Source organism: Lipotes vexillifer, unplaced genomic scaffold (genome assembly GCF_000442215.2).
Source record: "Lipotes vexillifer unplaced genomic scaffold, Lipotes_vexillifer_v1.1 scaffold1699, whole genome shotgun sequence".
Lineage (NCBI taxonomy): Eukaryota > Metazoa > Chordata > Mammalia > Artiodactyla > Lipotidae > Lipotes > Lipotes vexillifer.
Window position 1 is genome coordinate 570188 of NW_006796961.1, and position 23543 is coordinate 593730.

General features: G+C 53.5%; 2 protein-coding genes across 4 annotated transcripts in view; both read left to right on the plus strand.

The window, feature by feature from the left end:
- The first annotated feature begins 3306 nt into the window (after positions 1 to 3306).
- On the plus strand, positions 3307 to 12584 carry ASF1B (anti-silencing function 1B histone chaperone). Its single transcript, XM_007469053.1, has 4 exons — positions 3307 to 3577; positions 8756 to 8871; positions 10803 to 10979; positions 11361 to 12584. The coding sequence occupies exons 1-4, from the start codon at positions 3469 to 3471 to the stop codon at positions 11565 to 11567; spliced, it is 609 nt and encodes a 202-aa protein (XP_007469115.1). The 5' UTR covers positions 3307 to 3468; the 3' UTR covers positions 11568 to 12584.
- A 2259-nt stretch (positions 12585 to 14843) lies between these two features.
- The window catches only part of PRKACA (protein kinase cAMP-activated catalytic subunit alpha), a 16783-nt gene continuing 8083 nt past the window's right edge, over positions 14844 to 23543 (plus strand). Inside the window, exons 1-3 of one of the 3 annotated variants that reach the window (XM_007469054.1) lie at positions 14844 to 14889; positions 22297 to 22358; positions 22811 to 22939. In XM_007469054.1, the coding sequence (XP_007469116.1) occupies positions 14844 to 14889; positions 22297 to 22358; positions 22811 to 22939 (237 nt within the window). Of the gene's footprint in view, positions 14890 to 18094; positions 18280 to 20709; positions 20723 to 22290; positions 22359 to 22810; positions 22940 to 23543 lie in introns of those variants that run through there. The other 2 variants (XM_007469055.1, XM_007469056.1) reach the window with 2 other exon arrangements.

Sequence of the window (23543 nt, forward strand, 5' to 3'; positions counted from 1 at the left end):
CAAGTGCAAAACCCTGCAGGAGGAATAAGTTTGGTGTGTTGAAAGACGGGAAATGAAGCCAGCAGGGCTTGAGAGTGGTCACAAGAGGGAGACTGGTAGCTGAGGCTTGAGAGGTCAGCTGAAGCCAGTGTGCAGGGCCTCCTAAGCCAAAGTAAAGATCGTAAGTTTCATTCTAAGTATGATAAGCCTTTGAAGGTTTTAAGCAGGGTAATGACATGATCTGGTTTACAACTGAAGGTTATTCAGCCAGCTGTAGGGAGAAGGCATTATAGACAGGGCCATTTTCTTCATTAGCACCACAGACATAATGCTTACGGCTGATGAGCTTTTCAGAGGCTATGAAAAGGTTGGGGCTGGGAATAAAGGAAAAAAAGTTCCACGATGCAAAATGAAAACTACGAAGTTGTAATGAATAAATGTTTAATTAAATGTCTAGAAAACATATCATAACAACTTCATTCATCAAATTTTGTATTCATAAACAATCGAATTACATTTGGAAATAATTTGAAAATTAGATTTTCTCAAGTCACAAAAATTCCCAAGGATGCCCAGTGACTGCAAAGAAATCATAACTGATTGTAATGTGAATTTTCTTGCAGCCAAATCGTTTCAATGGAGGAAAAAAATTTGGGCTTCCCTGGTGGTGCAGTGGTTGAGAATCCACCTGCCAATGCAGGGGACACGGGTTCGAGCCCTGGTCCCAGAAGATCCCACGTGCTGCAAAGCAACTAAGCCCGTGTGCCACAACTACTGAGCCTGCACTCTAGAGCCCGCGAGCCACAACTACTGAGCCTGTGTGCCACAACTACTGAAGCCTGCGTAGCTAGAGCCCATGCTTCGCAACAAGAGAAACCACCACAATGAGAAGCCTGTGCCCCTCAACGAAGAGTAGCTCCCACTCACCGCAACTAGAGAAAGCCCACATGCAGCAACGAAGACCCAATGCAGCCAAAAATAAATTTTAAAATTTATTTAAAAAAATTTTTTTTTTTTTTACTTAATGTGAGATAGAGATACAAAATAATAATAATAATGCCTAGCGTCATGTGGCCACAAAGGAGGCTGGATGTGAGACAGATATACAAAAAATAATAATAATAATAATACCTAGCATCATGAGGCCACAGAGGAGGCTGGATAAGAAATGCTAGTGGCTTGCTCAACCCACCCCCACCTCTGGGATGGGTGAAGGGCTGGAGATTGAGCTCAATCACCAGTGGTCAGTGATTTAATCAATCATGCCTAATGGAGCCTCCGTAACAACCCAAAAGGACAGGGTTCAGAGAGCTTCTGGGTTGGTGAACACGTGGACAATGGGGAGAGAGAGCACGCTCAAAGAGCATGGAAGTTCAGAGAGCGTGGAAGTTCCACACACAACCCCCCCTTCCCCATACCTTGCCCTCTACATCTCTTTCATCTGGTTCTTCCTGAGTTAGATCCTTCTATAATAAACCTGTAATCTAGTAATTAAAAAAAAAAAAAATGCTAGTGGCTTTAAACAGTACTGTTCAGGCTTACACTCTGAGTCTGAACACTGTCCAGAGGACCCTTGGAAAGGTTTCTCCCAGGAGAGGACATCTGAGCAGAGACCTGAATAACAAGAAGGCACCAGTCACAGCAAGAGCTGGAAGAAGAGGTGGGGCTGCCATGTCAGATTTTTATAAAAGGGGGTCAGTTTGGCTGGACTGAAGTTGGGGGCTGGGTGGGTAGTAAACAAAGCATGTAGAGTCTTGAAGACAATATTCTCATACTGAGAACAATAGAAAACCACTCACATTTTAAGTGGCGGGGGGTGACTGATCCAATTTGTTTCAGATCTGCACTGTCTAATACAGAAGCCACAGGAGATCGCGAGCTCCTGCATGTGGCTAGTGCCGCTGTGAAACAAAACATTAACGTCGCTTAACTTTCATCAATTAACATTTCAATTTAACACCGACAGAAGACTGAGCTCACGGGAAACTTTTAAGTATGCTGGGAACAGCCTGGGTATGTGAATCTACATTTCAACTGTAAATTTTATGAAACCTAAACTATTTCCGGTGAAAATGCAGCGTCCGGATCACAGATGTGGTATAAAGTGTAAAACACACAGGATTTCAAAGCCTTAGTACTAAGTAACAAAATGTAAGATAACTCTGTTGTATTTTTTTATACCAATCACATGTTGAAATGATATTGTGGCTATATTAATTTTAGTATATTAAAATTAATTTAACTTTTTAAAACTTTTTTTTAACGTGGTTACTATAAAAAAGTGTAAAATTAGGTATGTTGCCGCTGGTGGAAGCACAGTCAGTGAGTGCGGAGGTCCCTAGAGTCTTCCAGGCTGGGGGGCACGGTGGTCCGGCCTACACCTGGGAGTGTGGAGAGAAGTTTCTAGATGTATTATGTAATCATAAGTCAAGGCAGTCAATTTTCACGACCCCGTTCAATGGGCAGGGAAACGTGGCCTCGGGTAGTGATTGGCAAAGGCCGGACTCGAACTCCCACTTACAGCGTTGTCCACATGAAACCTCCCCAGAGGCTCTCGAGGATGTAAGAACTGGATTCGAACCAGGCCCGACTCCCGGTCCGGGGACTCAGCGCGCCGCGTACCGGCCCCACCGTCTCCCCTCAAGTGTGAGTTAAACGTTCACAACGTTTTCCCAGGCCGCTGGGCCCGAGGGGTCAGGAGCCCCCTTCGAGAAACTTCCGGCAACGCTCACCAGCTGACAGACGGCAAAGGTACCAACGCTCCTCCTTCCTCTTCACACGCGGCTCAACCGCGCCAGCAGCCGACTTCCGCTCCACTCCCACGAATCCCCGGCCGATTCTTCTCCCCTTCCGCCTCCCGCAGCCATCTCAGCCAATCACCTCTCAGAGAATCTGCTTTATTCCCTCCCCACTCCTGCCTGCCAATCACCGCAGGTCGAGTACCGCCCTTCTTTCCCTCTTAAGCGAGCGCCGCGCGCCACCGCTCGGAGGTTGGCTGCGCTGTCCCCAGCTGGATGCGTCTCCCGGAAGGGCGGGGCTGAGCGCTGACCTCGCTGGTGCGGGGGCCCTCAGGATTGGCCAAGAGGGGCCCTGCGCCGTGACCCCGCCCACCCCTCCCTAGACTTCCGAGCCGGAGACTCTGGGGATTGGTTCTCCGCGGACACCCAAAGAAGCTTACAGACGGTCCCGCCTCCCTTCCGCATCCCGGAGAGGGAGCTCCACGGATTGGTCCCGGGAGTCTCGGCGCGCAGACCGACGCTCCAGGATTGGCTGAGGGGGAGCTCGCGCAGTCGTGGAGCGTTGACTGTGATTAGCCGGAGGGTGGGACCTGCTATTTGAAGGAGGCGCGCGGAGGAGATACGCACTTTAGATCGCGGTCGGAGGGAGCGGCAGCGGCAGCGGCTTCGGGCAACGCTGCTCCGCTGACCCGATAGGACCCAGACGCGGGCTCGGCCCCAGCTCTGGCCCCGGCTGCGACCCGACGAGGCGATGGCTAAGGTGTCGGTGTTGAACGTGGCGGTGCTGGAGAATCCGAGCCCTTTCCACAGCCCCTTCCGGTTCGAGATCAGCTTCGAGTGCAATGAGGCCCTAGCAGACGGTGAGGCTGGGCCCGTGTGGAGAGCCCCTCTCCCCTGGGCCAACCCCGACCTACCCTTGGAGACTACCCCGAGACCAACCCTGTGAAACACACACCCCCTCCCCCAACCGAGATCTCCGGTGAACCAAATCCCCTCCCAGCGCCAACCTGCCCTTGGAGACTACCCTACCCCCACCCGCACGGTTACTCCCATTCTCCCCCGTGGAGACCTCATCATTCCCCTCTTTCTCCTGTGGCGCTCCTCCTGGGCACCTGTGTTCTATGTAGAGACCTTCTCAGCCTCCGTTCTTTAACCTTCAGAGACACTCAGCCACCCCGTCTTCCCTGTAGCAAGAAACACCCCACCTGTTTCTGTACGGGTAGACTGCCACTGCAGCCACCCTGTCCTCCCCACCAATCCCCTCTCCCCTGTGGTGAGACACTCCCACCTCACTCTTTTCCTATGGCGATCCTAACCTCCAGGCCCCTCGAATTTCCCCAACGTAACCCCAGCCCCCTTCCAATTTCCCATATGGAAACCTCAGCCCCTCCCCCATTTTCCCTGTGAAGATCCTCTCGCCCTGTGGCAAGACCTCACTCGTCCCCATCTCCCCATTTGTCTCCCCATAATCTCCTCCCCTACCTGCTGATACTTAACCCCAACCCCAGCTACTTCTGCTTGTTTTCTACCCCAAACCACATACCCTAGAACCTGGCTTCCCTCCTTAGTCTGGTCCCAACCCTCTACTCCACCCGGGGAGGCATGGCCTGGCTTCTGGCTCCAGTCTTTGAGGATAACCTGATCTCCCCAGCTCCTGTACTTTCTGCCTCTCTGACTGTGGGCTTCAATGAACATACTCAAATCTGAGGGGTGGTATGGCCAGGCAAGCATTAGCTGGTTCCTACTGTTTGCCTGCCAGACTCCTGCTGACCTACTGCAGCAATGCCCCCAACATTTTTGATGGTCTGACCTTAGTCTTGCGGGGTGGGTGTTCCAGGCTGAGCCCTGAAGGTATCTGGCTTCAAACAATCATCTGGGAGGTCACAACATTTTGTGCATCTTTTCCAAGGTGCTTTCACAGATGTACTTACTCATCTGTGTAACAAAGGTGGACATGGCTCTCATCTCACAGATGAGAAGGTGGGAGCCACAAAGAGTAAAAGACCTTTCAAGTCAAGGTCTATAAAAATCGAAAAATCTGAGGTCATTCAGTGAGTCTTGGCACGACTTTCAGGGGGAAGTACTCCATTAGATCTCTTCTCCACTTGGTGGTTAAGAGAAGAGGCAGCGGCTGAGGAGTTGGAGTTCTGAGACCCGGGTGTGCTAAGCAGCACCTCTCAGTGGTAGGTAGGTGGTTTGCCTGCATGTCAGCCCCTGGAGTAGCCTGGGGTTGATACAATCTGTGTGAGCTTGGGCTGGGCCATCGGACCAGTCTCTCCCCAGTTTCTCTCCTTCTTAAATTAAGGGGTCTGCTTGTGACTAACTGTAGAATAAGCCCAGTTAAATCCTTTCTGGAACAAGGCAGGGTGTAAATAAATAAAAAAGGTGTAGAATGACCCTGTGGAATAAGATTTAATTTTAAAGCCAGGAGGAGATGTAAGGAGCTAATAGGTTAAGGGATTCACAGTTCCCAGATGGCAGGAGATCGGGTTTCAATCAGCCTGTTTGTGCTTCTTGCATTTAAAAATGGTTGCATGGTCATTATCTAGTACTTTCATTCCTACAAAGCTCCTGCTCTGTTACTTTACTAATCTGTTTATAGAATCAGAGCAGGAAAAGCTAAAATCAACCTGCTGGTTATTATTTTTTAATAGAAAGAAATGGAATGACTTCTCCAAGGTCACACAGCCGGTTTGTAGAATTATTAACCCTAGGTTTTGTCTCTGAGTTCTGTGTCCAGGGTTCTTTATCTTTGCTAGAACCTGGGAAAGAAGGCATCCTATTTTAAAAGTGGAGCATAAACAGGACTCAGAGGAGGGAAAGGGGGGTGCTATTATTATTTATACCTGGGCAATAAAGCTTTTGCTCAGAGAAATTCCAGTTGGAAAGCCAACTCTGGCCTAGAAATCTAGACTCTTTGGTTGTGCCTGTTGAGCTGTCCTTCACTCTAACCTGCCAACCCCCTTTCTGCCTCTTCCCACAGAGCAGACAGAATTTGTTTCCTGCCTCCCAGACAGATGGAATGGGCCTGGCTCTAGAAGTCTTTCAGATTCTGGAGGAATCTCAGTCTTGTTACCTGGTGACTTCAGACACTGGCAACTGAAGAGCTGAACACCCAATCCCCAGTCTGACCCATTTCTCAAGGGTTCTGAACCCCTTTTGCTCTCTTTTCTCCTCAGCATCTTTCCAGATGCTTCCAAGGCATGGGTCTACATTCAATACATTGGCTGTGTTTTTCCCTTGTTTAGTTGAGAAATTCAACAGGTACTACTTGAATAAGTCTTGGAGCCAGATGTTCTGACCCACACCTAATACCCTGAGGTTAGGCCAAGTTTCATCTGTATGATTACAAACAAAGGGAGCGTGATAAACAGAAAAAGTCCTGCTAGATAAGTTGTTTTTATTTATTTATTTATTTATTTATTTATTTTTGGCTGCCTTGGGTCTTCATTGCTGTGCCCGGGCTTTCTCTAGTTGCTGCAAACAGGGGCTACTCTTTGTTGTGGTGCCTGGGCTTCTCACTGAGGTGGCTTCTCCTGTTGCAGAGCATGGGCTCTAGGCGCGCAGGCTTCAGTAGTTGTGGCTCGCAGGCTCTAGAGCGCAGGCTCAGTAGTTGTGGCGCACAGGCTTAGTTGCTCCACGGCCTGTGGGGTCTTCTTGGACCAGGTCTTGAACCTGCGTCCCCTGCATTGGCAGACGGATTCTTCACCACTGCGCCACCAGGGAAGTCCTGTTGTTGTTTTTAAGGCAGGAAACAGATTCTCCAGCTAGTTCAACTACGATATTTTTTTTTTTTAACATGTCTTTCATCATATCATTGGTTTGGGTTTTGTTTTCATACATAGAGCAGCATCTTGTGCAGTGGTTAGATTATAAAGTTAAGGCATAAAGACAAAATGTAATGTAAGGAATTCCCTGGCAGTCCAGTGGTTAGGACTCTGCACTTCCACTGCAGGGGGCCCGAGTTCAATCTCTGGTCAGGGAACTAATCCCATAAGCCACATGGCATGGCCAAGAAGAAAAAAAAAAAGTAATGTAGTCATTTTACCCTTGACATTACTCAGAAGGTTAGGCACACGATACTACATGTGTGTGACTGTGTCCCATATTCAGTAGGAGTGAGTTTGTGCTGTGTTGGTGATTGATGCCCCATATCTCATTCAAAAATGAAGTCACTTCAGTATGCTTCTGCTTAAGACACTTGAGCAGGTTTCAGGCAATTCCGATTTGTAGATCCTCATTTCAGTCATCTTCTGTCTTCCATAGGTGATCTTATCAGCTCCTCTAACCCTTGAGTATTTCTCTGCAGTCCTTGGTTAAATCTCTGGTTTCTTTCTGGCCTGTGCGGAGGGAGCCATCGTGATCCATTTGCTTGTCCACCTGCATTTCTCTCTTCTGGTCAGCCACCGTGCTTTCTTGGTAAACAAAATCTTTGTTTAGGTTTTGCTGACAGTATTTTTTTTTTTTTTTTTGGCTGCCCCACGCAGCTTGTGGCATCTCAGTTCCCCAACCAGGGTTTGAACCCGGGCCACAGCAGTGAAAGCCCAGAATCCTAACCACTAGGACACCAGGGAACTCCCTTGCTGACAGTATTGAACGCTGAGAGCCCACGGCATACACCCCAGCCTGCTCTATTAAAATCTCCTTTTTGTCTCCCCCTGCAGCACATTAGTTAATGCACACATGTGTGACTCCCCTGGTGATGGGAAAAAAGGCGAGAAGGAAAGATAGCTATGTTAGGAAGGTGAGAACAGAGCTAGCTTGTTTTCTTTTCATCCAAAAATGTTATTTCTGGTTGTGTCACTACTTGTAACAAAAATAAATTAGTAAACTTAATTCCTCCCTGCAAATAATAAGAGACTGGAGTTTGACTGAACCGCAGTGAGCCCAATGGCCACCACGTCCTACAGATCTGTTAGGGTCCCTGAGTAGAAGGCCTGGGTGTCAGTTGCAAAAGGACAGGAGGCCAGTGTATCAAGAAAGGGCATGGAGCCCTGGTGACAAACCTCCATAGTCATGGCCGGGCATTGCTGTGCTTCCAAAGTTGGGTGCTCTTGTGGGATACTAGACCAAGGAACAGGGCAGCTTCTAAGACAGTTTGCTTCCTGTGAAAATCACAGCTTGTGAAACTTCCCCCGGCTGCTGGAGCCATAGGTTGTGTAATTTCAAAGAACCTAAAATAAGTTTCAGGTCTCCTGCCAAATTTCCATGTAGTAGCATGACCTTGCCCCTGATACACTTGGACCTCCTGCAAGAGGCCGCAGTCACTGGGAATTTCCTGTGATGGACGGCCAGGGTCTCACTGAGCACTTTCCCTTTTATCTTGCCGGAACATACCCAGGAATGTGAGTCCCCGACTGGATGGGATGCAAGAAAATTGGGGTTCATAGGATGGCCGTATGATGCCATATTTGTTGACTGAGTTGCTGTTGCCCTAATGTCCGAGAGCAGGCATGACTTGGTGCTGGATCTGGAGGACCTGGGGACTGGCTGGCTCCCCCAGTGACCTTATCTTCCCCTCCTGCCGGCTGGCTGTCCTACTGGATTGCAGTCTGCTGCCCTGCCCCAGTTGTCGAGGGATCTACTCAGTTCAGTGGCACGGGTCCCTGTGTGTGAAAGAGGATGCTGCTTCCTATCCTGGCACCCAGTGGGCAGGGCCCTCAAATGGCCCAACCCCCTGCTGGTCCCTCCTCAACACGCCTCCACGCCTCTGTCACGTGGCTCTTAATTCAACCTCTGCCATACGGTTCACCCTCAGGCTCTGAGAGGCCCAAGTTTCCCCGGAGGTGCCGAGTCAAGGTCGCCTGGCAAAGCTAGGCCCACAGGAGAAATTTCCCCACCGGAAATAGAGCTTTGCGCCTGCCCCAGTGATCGGGACCACAGTGCCTGGCACTTAGTGCCTAGTGGGTGTCAGGTGTCCTTGAGAGTAAAAATCTATCAATATATTAAGGACCTATCCAAAACTAACATGAGAAGGCCCTTTCCCAGCCTTCTTGCTGCCAAGCTGTTTCAGTTCTTAACACCCTGTATCCTTGCAGACCTGGAGTGGAAGATCATTTACGTTGGCTCAGCCGAGAGTGAGGAGTTTGATCAAATCCTAGACTCAGTGCTGGTCGGCCCTGTCCCAGCAGGGAGACACATGTTCGTCTTTCAGGTAAGAAAGGCTAGGCCTTAGGCCTGGACACCTAGAAACATCCTCTTATACCCAAAAGCACACAGAATGGTTCATTGGTCAAAGTTCAGGTTCAAATCCTGGCTCTGCTCTCAAGCACTGTCTGACCTCTCAAAGGTACTTCAGACACCTCCCTCTTCTCCACCGCTGTGTCATAACTGTTACCATGAGCCACTGATTTACAGTTGGTTCTCATTACGGGAGTTATGTTCTGTAAAGTTGCTGCAGACACTGAATTAGTGAATTAGTGAATACTAAATCATTGCCCCTAGAGGAAATACAGCGTTATTTTCCTGCGAGTCACATTTTTATCAACCAGTCAATACATAATCTTGTTTTATGTTTTTATGTTTAAAGACAACTTATTTTGTATTGTTGATTTATTCACATTGACCGCATGGCCCACATCACTATAACTCATGCCTGAACAAAGCTTATCACGTTTTCTCCATGAGGTACATCCCATCTTGCTTTTAGAAACAGGGCAGCACTCAGCACTACACTTTGGGGCCCTTTTAAACAGCAAAATTGCCAACAAAAATGCAGAAACCATGGCCCTGAGACCGCAAAAAAGACACGTGTTTACAGTCTGAGACTGCCTGGTTCTACCCACCCCTGCTCTGTGCATGTCCTTAAATGACCGTGAAAGCCCCTGAATATTGATTTGGGGGTTACAAATACATTGTAGCAAGTAGTTGAATTGGCAAATACGGAATGCATGAATAATGAGGATCCACTGTAGCTGCTAAATAGCTCTCTAATCCAGCATCACAGGGGTTGTCAGAAATGCAGGTTTCATGTGATTCTTAGGCACACTAAAGTTTGAGAGCCTCTGCTCAGATCCATTCACTTACCTGATCTTGGCTATTCCCGCCCCAATCTGAGCAACCTCATCCCATCACCTAAGCCCTCACCCACCCATATCCGATCCACCTAACCTACCCCACAGCCAGGACCGGCTTCCTAGGCATGCGACCCATGCAGTCACACTGGGCCCCACTCTTGGTATGATGTTCTGCTGTCACTGGCTGAAACTTACTAATTTTTGAACACCAGGCCTCATGTTTGTATTTGTTTGTTGCTTTTTTTTTTTTTTTTGCATGTGTTGGGTCTTCGTTACTGCGTGCAGGCTTTCTCTAGTTGGCGGCGAGCGGGGGCTACTCTTCGTTGCAGCGCACGGGCTTCTCATTGCGGTGGCTTCTCTTGTTGCGGAGCACGGGCTCAGTAATTGTGGCACACGGGCTTAGTTGCTCCGCAGCACATGGGGTCTTCCCAGACCAGGGCTCAAACCCATGTCCCCGGCATTGGCAGGCGGATTCTTAACCACCAGGGAAGTCCCTCGTGTTTTCATTTGTGTTGGTCTCATTTTGCACCAATCATATAGCCGATCGTGTCCTTAACAACGCACCTCACATCTGTCCACTCTCTCTCCTTCTCTATTGCCTGATCTAAGCCACTGTCCTCTCTCCAGGATGACCTCTGTAGCCTCCTGCCTAGTCTCCCTGCTCCCACTTAGCCCTCTTCCTATCGCAGCTCCACTGGCCTCCAGGGTCGTCTTTTCAGACGGCAGGAGTGATGCCACACTTATCTCCTGCTAAACATTCTCGATCTTTCCCAAGCCCTTAACTGACTGGTACCTACCTGCTCACCTGTTCAGCCTCATTTTATACCGCTCTCCCCCTTGCTTACTACACTCCTCCTCAACACCATATACTTCTCCTTAATGGCACCTGTCACATTCGGCACTTGACAGGCATTTGTGTGATTGATTCTGTCTTCACCACTGGATTGAAAACCCCTGAGGGCAGAGACCCATACTTTTGGCTCAGTAAATATACGTTGCTTGAGAATCATATTACCGGTCAAGGTGTGACTGGCAATCAGTGCTAAGGCCCAGCCTGTGTTTCCCCTAGGCCGATGCCCCCAACCCATCCCTCATCCCTGAGACTGACGCCGTGGGTGTGACTGTGGTCCTCATCACCTGCACCTACCACGGACAGGAGTTCATCCGAGTGGGCTACTATGTCAACAATGAGTACCCTAACCCTGAGCTGCGGGAGAACCCGCCCCTAAAGCCAGACTTCTCTCAGGTGGGTCCTTTCTCCACGCTTCCTGCTTCAGACAGGCTGGCTCCTTGGCACCTGGGGGTAGTTGGGTCGTTGGAATTGGGAGCCAAGGTCACTTCTTAAGGTTTCCAAGTAGTGCTCAGCTCTTGGAGCACCGGGCTAGAACAGGAAAGAGAAAGGTCTTTGTTTCTCAGAATTTTGCCTCGCAGAATCAAGATTAGATAGGCCCCGGCCCTAAATCATGGTGCACAGGCATTCCCTAGAGTTCTACACATATTGTTGGTGGGGATGGAATAAACAAGGTCTGCTCTTCCCGGGCTTGGGGCGGGATCTCAGAGCGCCCTGCTGTGTGGGAGTAACGCGAAGGCATGCTAACGAGGGTTCATGTTCCTTTTCCTGCCCCAGCTCCAGCGGAACATCTTGGCCTCAAACCCCCGGGTGACCCGCTTCCACATCAACTGGGACAACAATACAGACAGGCTGGAGGCCATAGAGAACCACGACCCAGCCCTGGGCTGTGGCTTCCCCCTCAGCTGCACTCCCATCAAGGGCTTAGGTCTCCCTGGCTGCATCCCTGGGCTCCTCCCTGAGAACTCCATGGACTGCATCTAACTGTGGGACTCTAGGCCCTACCTGGGCCCAGTTGGGACTGCGGGCCAGTCTCCTGGCACATCTGGAGGGGGCAGCCGGGCCTACCAGAGAGTCTCAGGGAGGCCACATGGAGGACTTTGGGGCCATCAACTATATCCAGGCCAGTCAGACTTGGCACCAAGGAAGGAAGGGGCTTCAGGTCTCTCTCTCCCAGCCCCGGCCCAGAGGATCATCTCACCTCTACTGCCCAGGCCTGAAAGAAGCAGGTACTTCGGTTCTTAATTCTTTCTCTCTCGTGTCCTTTCTCGCTTCCACACACATTAGAAACTCCACCTGTGGGCCACTGTGCCACCACACTCCAATAGTACCGTTGACCCAAAGCTCTTCCCACAGACCTCCCTGGCCTGCCTTGAGGATTTCTAGGTCTATGCCTGGCAAGGCTTAAGCCCTGTTGGGCCAAAGGCTTTGTCATTCATTTTCCTTCTCAAACATCAGAGCAGACCCACCCAGCTTTCTGGAGTCATGGGCCAGGAGCCTTGGTAGAAGATGGACTCGGACACAATTTCTGTCCTTGTAGGATGATTTTTAGGTCTTTTCAATCCAGTAGCCCTCTGGAAAACTCTGTTCCCAGAAGGGTGATCAGCAGGATGCTGAGAAAAGATGGTTGATGCTCCCCTCAGTCGCAGCCACCTTCCTGCTGCCTCCCAGCTGGATCTGGCTTTCCCTGGAGGCTGCCCTTGTGGGAAGATGGTATGTTGGAGGGGCCTTTTGTGCTCTGCCTTGGTATCGGTATCAGGGCCCCTCTGCTTCTGGCTGCCTTGATCTGCCCTCTGCTAAGACCTCATGCTCTCAGAGGCCACAGTGCAGACAAGAGAAGCAGGAGGGACCCTGAAAACCTTCCCCCCTCCACCACGCTCCCCACCCTTGCCCGCATCCCCTCGCTGCTACATGGATGCTGTTGTGATGGCAGTTTGTCTATTAAAAGGTTTTTATATTAAATATGTTTGGTTGGTCTAAAAATAAAAAGCACTTCATCTAGACTGTTTCTGCTTTTGTCTTGGGTAGACTGAGGCAGTTTTGTCCATCTCTCCTCATGACCGGGCAGCCTCCTTCCCCAGCCAGTAGGTTGACTGCTCCTTGTCCGCTTGCTCAGCTTCTTACTCTAGTCTTGCTTGTTATAGTTGTATTCCAGACTGAGGTCCAGGGAGGGGTTTTTCTTTGTCAAAACTTAAGCAACCCAGCTGTTCTGTAGATAGAGCATAACCAGTGATTTTTCAGACTTTGACCTTGACCCACAGAAATTAGTTAACATTGTGCTCCAGGGATACACACAGCAACACTTTTAGTAAATTTTACTTAGCCTTTCTATGTAACTCCACAGCCCCAGGTGGAGTGGTTTGGCTGATGAGCCATTTCCCCACAATTCACAGAATAACATAGACTCTTCCCTCCCTGAGACTGTGGTGGACTTAGGAACATGGGTCCAGACAGCTGCTGGGTGGGGTGCAGGTTGTATGCAAGTCTAGAGGCAGAGCAGTGAATTGGCTTGTAGACCTGAGACGAGCTAGCTTCCCCAAGCCAAGGAGAGCTGGCTCATCCAGTCTCCTACCCATCGTGTCACTTCCTGTTTGGGCCTTCCTCTACTTCAGTGGTTCTCAGCTGGGGGCAGTTTTGCCCCCCAGGGCACATTCAACAATGTCTAGAGATGGTTTTAGTTGTCACAACTGCCGGAAGAGAGGGAAGTTCTACTGGCGTGCTGTTGGTAGAGGGACTGGAGATACTGCTAAACACCCTATAGTGCACAAGACAGCCCCCCACCTCCCACCCCAGCGTAGGATGATCTGGCCCTGAATGTCAGACATGTGGCAATGGGAAACTGACCGTCCTCGGGCTGTATTTAAAGGGCACCCTTGGGCTTCCCTGGTGGCGCAGTGGTTGAGAGTCCGCCTGCCGATGCAGGGGACGCGGGTTCGTGCCCCGGTTTGGGAGGATCCCACATGCCGCGGAGCGGCTGGGCCCGTGAGCCATGGCCGCTGAGCCTGCGCGTCCGGAGCCTGTGCTCCGCAACGGGAGAGGCCACAGCAGTGAGAGGCCCGCGTACCCAAAAAATAAATAAATAAATAAAGGGCACCCTGAAAAAAGGGGTTATCTTGCACTCCTCTGCTCCAGGAGAAGAGGTTCCTTTTGCATTGCCCAGACAGGGAATCCTCAGTCAGGCTGTGCCCAGATTCCTCATCTGTAAAATGGGAGTGATGAGACTAGTACCTACGTGACAGGAGTGTGGTACGAAGTAATGTATTTAACAAGTGCCAGCTCTTACTACTGGCATGAGCCCAGTGTGGGCACCCAGCAAAGGGATGGCTACTGAGCGCCCCCCTCCCGGAGCTCAGCATCCTCCTGAAGCTCGGGCTGTAGCTGAGGGAGACCCAGGAGGACCACGGCATGGACCCTGGGCCTGCTGCTGCTGTCCTGCGCCAGGCCTTATGAATGACGACGGCTGGCGGCCCGGAGACCTATGACCCGCGGCGCTCGCCGCGCCCCTCCCCCGCTGGCAGGTGGACAGCGGCTGCGCCGGGGTTGGGGTGGGGGGGCCGCGGCGCCAACCTTGGCTGGCCGGCAGCCGCTGCAGCACTGAGCGGGGGCGGGGGACTGCGGCGCGCACGGGCCCGAGCGAGCGCCCGCCTGGACCGCCTTTTGGGCCTCGGAGCGCGGCGCCGCCGCCCGCCAGCCTCCGCCGCCCCGCCGGGCGGGCCAGGGGAGCAGACTGCACCTCCGCCCCGCCCTCTCATCCCCGGATTGACACTGAACGTTCTGCCGGGGGCTTGCCGGACAGCGCGCCTCCGCCAATTGGCGGCCTCGCTGGGCGGACCCCAGGCCCTGTCGCGAGCCTCGGCCAATCAGACGCGTAGGCCCGCCCAGCTGGGGCATCGCAAGCGCGCGAGTGGTCAGGCGTCCTAGGGGCGAGTCGTGGGTCCGAGGGCCTATGGCAGCACGGGAGGGTCACGGAGGACCAATGGGCGGCGGCGCAGCACCGTCAATCAGGGCGGCCTAGGCCAATGAGCTGCGGGCTGCGGGGGCGTCACGGACAGCAGCAGCGGACTTGGGCTGAGGTTCCCGGGCGGGCGGGCGCGGAGAGACGCGGGAAGCAGGGGCTGGGCGGGGGTCGCGGCGCCGCAGCCAGCGCAGCCAACCCGAGGGGCCGCCGCCGCCGCCGCCCAGCGCGCTCCGGGGCCGCGGGCCGCCTCCAGCACCCGCCGCGCCGCAGCTCCGGGACCGGCCCCGGCCGCCGCCGCCGCGATGGGCAACGCCGCCGCGGCCAAGAAGGGCAGCGAGCAAGAGAGCGGTGAGTGCCCGGGCCGTGACCCCGATCCCGGCCCCGCGCTGCCAGCCCCCTCCTTATCCATCACTGCCTGGCCCCTCCCCCTACGCGCCCCCCCATTTCTCTCTGCTTACCCCTCAGCGCCCCTTCCCCTGCCTGTCTAAGGTTGGGGCCCAAGGCCCGCAGATGGCCTCGTAGGAGCCCCCTTGCCAAAGACCGCCCCCCACTGCAAAGACTGTGTTCCCCCCCAGCTGTCACTGCCAACCATGGCACGTATGACCGCTGGGGCCCCACATGGGGCCCTGTCACCACCCCACTGTCTCCTCTCCTGGTCCCTCTCCCCAGATTCTAATCCCTCCACTTCCTCACTCACCTCTTACACAGATGTGACCCACTGCCAAACCCCGACCCAGGCCTCTGCCAGTCTGGGAGTGCTATGGGGTATGCCTCCAACCCAAAGGGACCTTGGCCACTTGGTGACCACACCCCTCCCCCCCTCCAGCCCCCGCCATCTTTCTCCTGCCCTTCCCCTCTTCACCTTATCACAGCCCCCCTCCAAACCCACTCTGTCCCCTTTGAGCACTTCCCAGAGCCACCTCCAGCATTGTTTTTCTCTTCTGTGTCACTTGGCATGGGGGACAGGATCTTTCTGGGTCCCTCTGCCCCTCTCTCACGCTGTCACTCCGCTTCTCTGCTTGTGCTTTCTCCTCCAAGCAAGCGTCTGTCCCTGGCGGGGGTAGCAGACTGTTTATGAACCTAGAGAACTACTCCTGTGCTTCAAAAGCCAAGTTTGAGCCTATCTTGCTGGAATTCATTGCATCCTCTTTCCGGGGTTGGGGTGGGAGGGGGATGTCAGCAGAGAGCCCCTTCCCATATCCTGCTGTTCCATGAGCTCTAGGCTCCCTGGAGGGCCCTTCAGTAAGTGGTTGTTTCACAACTGAGGCTCTGTCATTCACCCAGTCCCCCAGGCTTCCTCACCCCCTCCTGGCTTCGGATGAAAAGTAGAGGATGAAGAGGGTCTGGGCTTAGCAAGGCTCATTCAGCTTGAGCTGGGATGGTGAGAAGGAGGAATCAAGGGATGGCAGTTGGGAAGAGAAGTGGTTGACATCTAATGACTTGCTTTGCCAAGAGACAAATAGATTCTGATCATTCCCAGCGTTCAGCTCCGAAATATATTGGCCTTTTCCAGCCAGCCGGGGAAAGAGATTCTTTATCTGGAAATGCCTTCAGAAATGGTCTCCAGCCCCTTCCTCAAGTCCTCCAGCTCTTAAATTGTCATCACTCCAGGCCTAAAGCTGGACCTCAGCTAGGATCCCCTTCCAGTTACCCAGAAATAGAGTTGAAAAGGAATGGCCATATCCAGACATGCTCTTCCCAGTTACTGGTCTCAAACCCCAGTGTCTGAGTTCCCTGAATGCTCCCTCCCAGAAAGACCCAGGCATGAAAGCCAGGGAACTTTATTCCCACCCAGACTCAAATGGCAGAACTCAGAGTCACTGAGCAACCATGGAGAGGCCTGACATGTCACCGATGGGTGGGGGACGGGAAGGCAAGTGCCTGTAGCTGAGCGCTTGATGACAGAGGAGCAGGTGGGTAGTGACCAAAAAAGGTCTGGGCATGAGCTTGGAGGGGACTAGGCAGAGGGGGAGGGGCCGGGCCCCCAGCAGGTGAGACTGGCTGAGAGGTGGAAGGTGGAGGCAGGCAGCTGTACATTTCAGTGGCTCAGTTGAAAGTTGGGGAGATGACATAGTCCTGGAAAACTTTCAAGGCGTATCAAACACATGCAGTGGGGAGTGGGGGTGGAAAGCCACACAAGGAAAAGGAGCCCTAAGAAAAAGATCAGAGGCTTTGGAAGGAACCGCTAATTCAGAGCACAGGCCGGACACCCAGGAATGGACTATCAAGGTGAAATAGAGCCACTGTTTATTGGGCATCTAGGATGTGCCAGGCTAAATGGTCTCCACAGATCTATCTGCTCGAGTGATTTTTTCATAGCGGGCTGTTATCTGAATTTTCCAAACAAGCTCTCTGAGTTTGACATAGATGATGCCACAGAGGCAGGATTCACATCCAGATCCACCTACCAGACAACTTCCTGGACCCCAGGGTTTCCCAACTCAAACATTCTCAAGCCGCCTCCCTGATTTTTACTATATTCACTTCTATTTTGTTAACTTAAATAAAAATTTTGACTCACTTTTGTTCAGATGTAAATTTTGATCTGTCCTAAGCAATATTATAAATGAAATCATGGGATTGCTGTGCCAGTTATATTCTCTCTGATATGCATTAAAATACAGTGTAACTAGAAAAGTGAAACATCCCTAAAATCATTTCATGCCCTGCCAGTGGGACCTATGTCACACTTTGGGAAATGCCCTAAGCTGTAATTCCTTCCAGAGGCTTGCAGGGGCTCTCAGAGAAGGAAACAGGATGAGGAAGTAAGCCCCTCTTCGCTTCACATCTCCAATTCTGAGAGGATGGAGTTAAGACAAAATTTGCCTTCTCGTAACTAGGGTCGGGTGGGCGTGGGGTAGTAGTAGCCAGGCCAGCCTGCAGGGGGCACCTGAATTTCATCTGCCAGATGTCAGCCCCACTGGAGTAAGGAAGATGACCGAACCTTAGTAGGCACCAGTTCAGCATCCTGCAGCCCCCTATACTACCGGCTCCATGCCGGGGCAGGACAGCATTGGCTTCCTCCCAAGAGGGTAGGGATCCAGAATGAGCCCTGGGGTGGGGTGAGGGAAATCTCTACCCAGAGTTGCCAGAGCCATTGGCAGGGGCCTGGGTAAGATGCTAAGAGGGCAGAGAGAAACAAGACCAAGCCCTGGGCCCTGAGCAAGCTGGAGGAATTGAGAGAGGGCAGTGGCCTCAAGAGGCCCTGGGACAGGCGGCCAAGTGGGGCTCAGGCCTTGGCTGCCCTGGCCAAAGGCACCCCTGAGAGCTGGTCCATGGGAGAAGGGACAGGTCTGGTGAGAAGGAGCCCTCCAGATACCATCCCCCCCACCCCAGGTCCCAGGGACAAGCAGATCCAGGCTCCGGGAGTGAGAACTGCCCCCAAGAGGTCCCTAAATGGGAAGAATTGTGGCCACAGAAGTCTGAGAGGGCCAAACACCGTCTGTGCGTTGGCAGTTGTATGGGTGCCCAAGAGGGTCCTGCCAAGGCAGCTTTTCCTTTAGCCCAACCAGGCTTACAGAAGCTTGAGGGTCCTCTCTGCCCCTTCCCTGCACCCACTGGCCCCAGGTTGGGTTTCTTTTCCTGACACCACCCCACAACTCCCTGGCTCCCCCTATAGGCAGGGCTCTGGGGATGGGCAGCTAAGCTGGTGCAGCAGGTGTCATGAGCCTTCCCAGCCACCATAGTCCTGGTGCCCTGAGCGGAAGACTTGAGTGATGGCTTCCAACCCCAGCGATGGTGAGGCTGAGCCCTGTTGCTATAGCAACTTACCAGGCACTCTCTGACACTCAAGTCAGGGAAGGACTGCAGTAGAGTTTAGGGAACAGGTGAAGAGGCAAAGTCTGTGGACCCCTGACTGGCCCTAGAAACCCTCCCTTACTAACAACCCTGAGCTGGGGGGCCTGGGGAAGAGCAGGCGAGATGGTTGGTTCAGTTCAGACAAGGAGGGGATGGTCACCCAGAGCGGGGATCCAGCTCAGAGCCATGCAATGGGGTAGTCCAGCTCAGTGTTGAGGTTCAGCTCAGATTGGGGGTTGGTCCAGCTCAGTGATGGAGTCCACGTCATAATGGACAGTGGCCCAGTATAGAATGAGGGTCCATCAGACTGCGGGTCGGTCCAGTCCAGTGTTGGGGTCCAGCTCAGGCTGGGGGATGGTCCAGTCCAGGACTTGGCTTTCCGGCCCCAGAATTTCCAGAACAACCAGGTTTCGGGGAGCAGCAGGTCCTGAGATTGTTGTCTGGGGGCGTCTGAGGCTGGGCTCCTGCCTCCTGATGGGGCCCTGGCTTTTTGAGGGATGCTCTCTCTGTGAGCTCCAGTTGAATCAGGACCACGGTGGAGGCTGGCACCCCTCCTGTGGGAGACATGGGCCGGCTGACAGCTCTAAAGACAGCAGACAGCTGGGTTTCCCTTCTCTGCCACTTCCTGTTGTCAGCAGGGGCCATGGGTGCCAGGCACTCTCGGGAGAAGCTGCCACTGACCCTCCACTTCTTTTGGGATCTGGAAAGAAGGAGGAAGATGATCAAGGCTGCCTCCCCCTCCCCCACCCCGGGGTTTAGCGTTTCGTTTCCGGTTTGGACTTGCATGGCTGAGAGCAGAGCCAAGCACAGGGCAGGGTTTGATAGAGGCCAAGGACATCCCAGGATGCCATTCCCCTCTCCGCCCCTGCATAGAAGCAAGACAAAGTCAGATGTACCCATTTCTTTCTCAAAGTAGCAGAATTTGGGGGCTCCAGGTTCAAAGAGCACTTGGGGGAGGAGATAGGGTAGCTCTCACTGCGCCCCCCCCCCCAACTCCCGCCTTTCTCTCCAGCTGCTCTTTCGTCTAATTAACGGAGCTCTGGGGCCTCTTTGGCCCCCAGGGAGGCCCCAGCTGCTGCCTGGGCCTGAGCCTTAACTCCTTCCCCTCTGCCCAGTGGGCACTGCCCTGGGCACATTGGGTGTCATCCTCAGGGTAGTCCAGCACCCACTGAGAAAGGCAGGGCCTGGCAGCCCAGGGGCAGTGTAGTCCCTGGAAGGGGAAGTTAGCTTTAGCACCCTGCCCCCAGGGCAGGCAGGCCAGCCTGAGGAGGGACACCCTCAGGACAATCTTCCCACCACCTCCTGCCAAGGAGGGGCCTTTACAAACCTTGGCCAGCGGGAGCAGGTACCTTTAAATGCTTCCCTGGCAACCAGCTCCTCCTCCCCTGTCCCCTGAGGCCTTCCCGAGGAAGCCAGCTCAGAGGCTCTGCGTATTCCTGGTTTCCCTGCAAAGGGAAGGTTCCAGGGAGAGCTTAGGGAGGCCTGGGATGGATCTGGGGTCAGGTAGAGGCTGGGATGGGGACTCAGAGACCACCTTCCAGCTGTGGCTGCAGCTGCTTCTCTGGGGCCATGTGATTGTCCGTTTCCTGGGCTACCTGCGCCGCACCCTCTGGGCACCTAAGCAGCAGCCAGCACCCTGAGCCTCGCTGGCCAGGGGTAGATGGGCCCCAGATCACCCCATCCCACTCTACCCCCCGTTTTTCCCTCTGCTGGAAGAGGCAGGAAGCAGAGGTGAGTATGGGGGCTCCTGGCTGGGGTTCCCCCCATCATTATCCCTCTTTATCTGCCCACTCTTTCTGGTACTGCCACACCCTGTGCCCCATCCCCAAATCTGGCAAGCTGATGACACCAGAGAGCACACAGCCTGGGCCCTTCAGCACTTCGAAAGGCCAGAACAGGGCTGTGTCAGAATCAAGGCACCGCGCGGAGCCTCTTAGTGGGGTACCAGCAGACAGACAGACCCACCAAGTTGGGAAAAACAGGACATGGCAGTTCTCAGGGATTGCTGAGAGCAAAAGAGGAAGCAGGACCAGGCTTTCTCCTGGATTCCTCTTAAACTCGCTCCTCTCTGCCTTTTTGGGTGGGTGATGGTAGAATCCCAAGAGGGTGCCTTCACCCCCACCTTCATCCAGAATTCAGTGTGTACATTTGGAGGTTTCCAAGGAATGTGTTGTGTGTCAAAAAAGATTCTGCCAGAGAAAGCATTGGATGTGGTGCAGCCCCCAGGCTCAGGGAGGTCTCAGACAGTTGGTGGCTCAGCCAGGCACCAGCCTAGGACTCTTGGCCATTCCTTGACCAACCCCTCTCCGTCTGGTCATTCTTTGTAGGACTTTCCTAGCCCACAGTCTCTCCTCCATCTGCCACGCTTGCAGCTCTACGGAAGGCTCTTCTCTGCAAATGCTGAGGGAGAGCCTTGCGGGTGATGGGGGGCAGAGGGGGGTGGCTACCCACAAAGCTGTGGGGATTCCTGGCACTGCATATGGGTGAGATAGGCAGATGACAGGCAAGGCCAAAGTACCAGTGTGCAGGACCCCTCAGGGTGGCAACCGTCCCAGGAACATCAGGGTTGAGGACAGCTCTGTCCATGGGCCATCCTGGTGCCCTGCAACCAGTCAGAAGCAAAGCAGTTAACCTCGTGGGCAGTGGGGTCCGGAAAGTGATCTGAGACCAGTCTTCTCATGGGTACAATGAGAGAAATAGCAGCTCTGAGCCATCAGTGTAGGAATTAAGCATGGAAAGCACTCAGCACAGAGCTGGCACACGGGGAGGGTCCCTGAACAGCAGCGCGCCTGACCCCAGGGGCTGGTTACAAGGACACGTCCATACCGTAAGAATCCTTCAGGTTGAGCATTTAAGATTTGAGCACTCAGTGCTCCTCCTGTATTTTATATCTCCATTTTGAAAACTACTTAAAAGTAAAATTAATAGCTGACATTTATATGGCACTAACCCCTGTACCGGCTACCATCCAAACCCCCTTTGCCAAGATTAACTCATTCGGTCCTCGCAACCACCCCACCAGGTCATTACTATTATTATCCCCATTTTACAGATGAGGAAAACCAAGGCCCAGAGGTGCGATCAGTTGCCTAAGGTCACACAGCTCATCAGGGACCAGGCTGGGATCTGAACTTGATCTTATCCCAGAGTCCTGGTCCTTAACTGTTTTGCCGGGCTGCCTCTCCACATGGGCGGGAATGCCTGTTTTCAGGCCTCAGTTTCCTAGGGTGGTAAACAGAACGGTTAAAATGAAAGTTGACAAGTGAACCAAATGAGATAGTGGACGCAAAGCAGCAAGCCCAGGGTCCGCCAGGAAGTCTTCAGTGTTAGCCAGATGGTGATGTTCACCTTGGGGTGCTGAAGGGCCTGTAGGGGGCAGGCATCAGGCGAGGCTTCCCTTGAGAGAGCTCTGGAACGAGGGCCCCTCCATTGGCAAAGGTGGGAATGGAGCCAGCCGGGGGCCAAGGCAACAGCTGAACCCCCCAAGGGCGCCTGCTACCCGAGCCCCAGAGGCCTCCACCCCGGGCCGGCCTCCCCAGAGAAGGGGCCAGAGGAACAGCCAAATCCCGAGGCTATAAATACCTCGGCTGGCGTCGTCCCCTGGCCCTGGAATGTCAGTCAGAACTGGGGCGAGTGGGGCTGGGCTGGCCTGGGCGCCGCTCTCTGTACCCCTGAGAGTGACCCCCGAATTGCCCTGTCCCCCATTTGGGACAGAATTGAGGCTGGACCCCACCTCTCTGTAGTAAAGGAGACCCCAGACCCCAGCCCAGATCAGGGCCCCCCCACCAGGCATCCCTCAGACTCAGCCAGGACACCCGAAGGCACTGGGAGAAGGTCAGGCTCTGGACTGAGATGACTGCACCCCACTTTCCACAAGTCAGCATCTCCCCAGGAATAGCCCAGGCCCACGACAACAAGATGGGGTCTCCATCTCACTCTCTCCTCTTTTCCTTTCAGTGAAAGAGTTCTTAGCCAAAGCCAAAGAAGATTTTCTTAAAAAATGGGAAAATCCTGCTCAGGTAAGCCCCCTGGGTACAGAGCCCTGGGAGGGATAGCTGACAGCCCCCTGCCCCTCAACTGCATCCCTGTGCCATGGCTAGGATTTTATGGCCCTGTGGAGGGCTCTAGACCTGCCCTCATTCTCTCCCTAGATGCCCATGGGGGCACCTGGTCACTCACTGCCAGGTTCCCCCACCCCACCAACCCCGTCCAACTGGCAGCCCCTGCCCCCCAGGCAGCTGCCAGCAGCTCCTGGGCCCCAGGCCAGGGCCGGATCTGGCCCCTGCCACCAGCCTTGAGGAATGTACCCTCCGCCATCTTGTTTTTCCACCCCCTGTCCTCACTCCCCTAGCTCCACCTGGTCCCCAGGGCCCCCTCTGCTGGTTGCAGAGGGAACACCCCAAACTTTGGCCTAGCAGGCTAGACGGGGTAGCGGGGTGGTCCCTGACCCTCCAGACCCTTGTGCCCACAGAATACAGCCCATTTGGATCAGTTTGAACGAATCAAGACCCTCGGCACGGGCTCCTTCGGGCGGGTGATGCTGGTGAAGCACAAGGAGACCGGGAACCACTTTGCCATGAAGATCCTCGACAAGCAGAAGGTGAGCCCAGCCCTGCCACAGTGCCCTGGTCCCAGCCACCAGGGCTTTGCCTGGGCTGTTCCCACCACCTGGAGTGGTCTTCCCACCTATCCACTCACCAGCTATTTCCTGAGCCTCCATAATGTGCCAGACCCAAGGGCGGGAAGGGTACCATGCTGCCTTCAGGAAGCTTTCCCCAGGAGGAAAAGTACCCTAAGACGTAAAGCCCACACGGGCTCAGACACCTAGCCTGTATCGAGGAAGCCAGAAGTCTTCCTGGGGGAAGTGATGTTTACACAGACCTTCTTTCTGTAAATATTTTGTTTTTGAATTTTATTTTATTTATTTTTTTATACAGCAGGTTCTTATTAGTTATCCGTTTTATACATATTAGTGTATATATGTCAATCCCAATCTCCCAGTTCATCACACCACCCCCTGCCCTTTGTAAATTTTTTTTTTTTTTTTGCCTCTCACTGCTGGGGCCTCTCCCGCTGCGGAGCACAGGCTGCGGACGCGCAGGCTCAGCGGCCGTGGCCCACGGGCGCAGCCACTCCGCGGCATGCGGGATCCTCCCGGACCGGGGCACAAGCCCGCGTCCCCCGCATCGGCAGGGGGGGCCCCA

Bases quoted from the DNA above. Each gene is read 5' to 3' on its own strand.
- ASF1B (XM_007469053.1), top strand. From the start codon at position 3,469: ATGGCTAAGGTGTCGGTGTTGAACGTGGCGGTGCTGGAGAATCCGAGC. The intron at 3,578-8,755 runs GTGAGGCTGGGC...GTATCCTTGCAG, and splicing joins CAATGAGGCCCTAGCAGACG to ACCTGGAGTGGAAGATCATT. The intron at 8,872-10,802 runs GTAAGAAAGGCT...TGTTTCCCCTAG, and splicing joins GACACATGTTCGTCTTTCAG to GCCGATGCCCCCAACCCATC.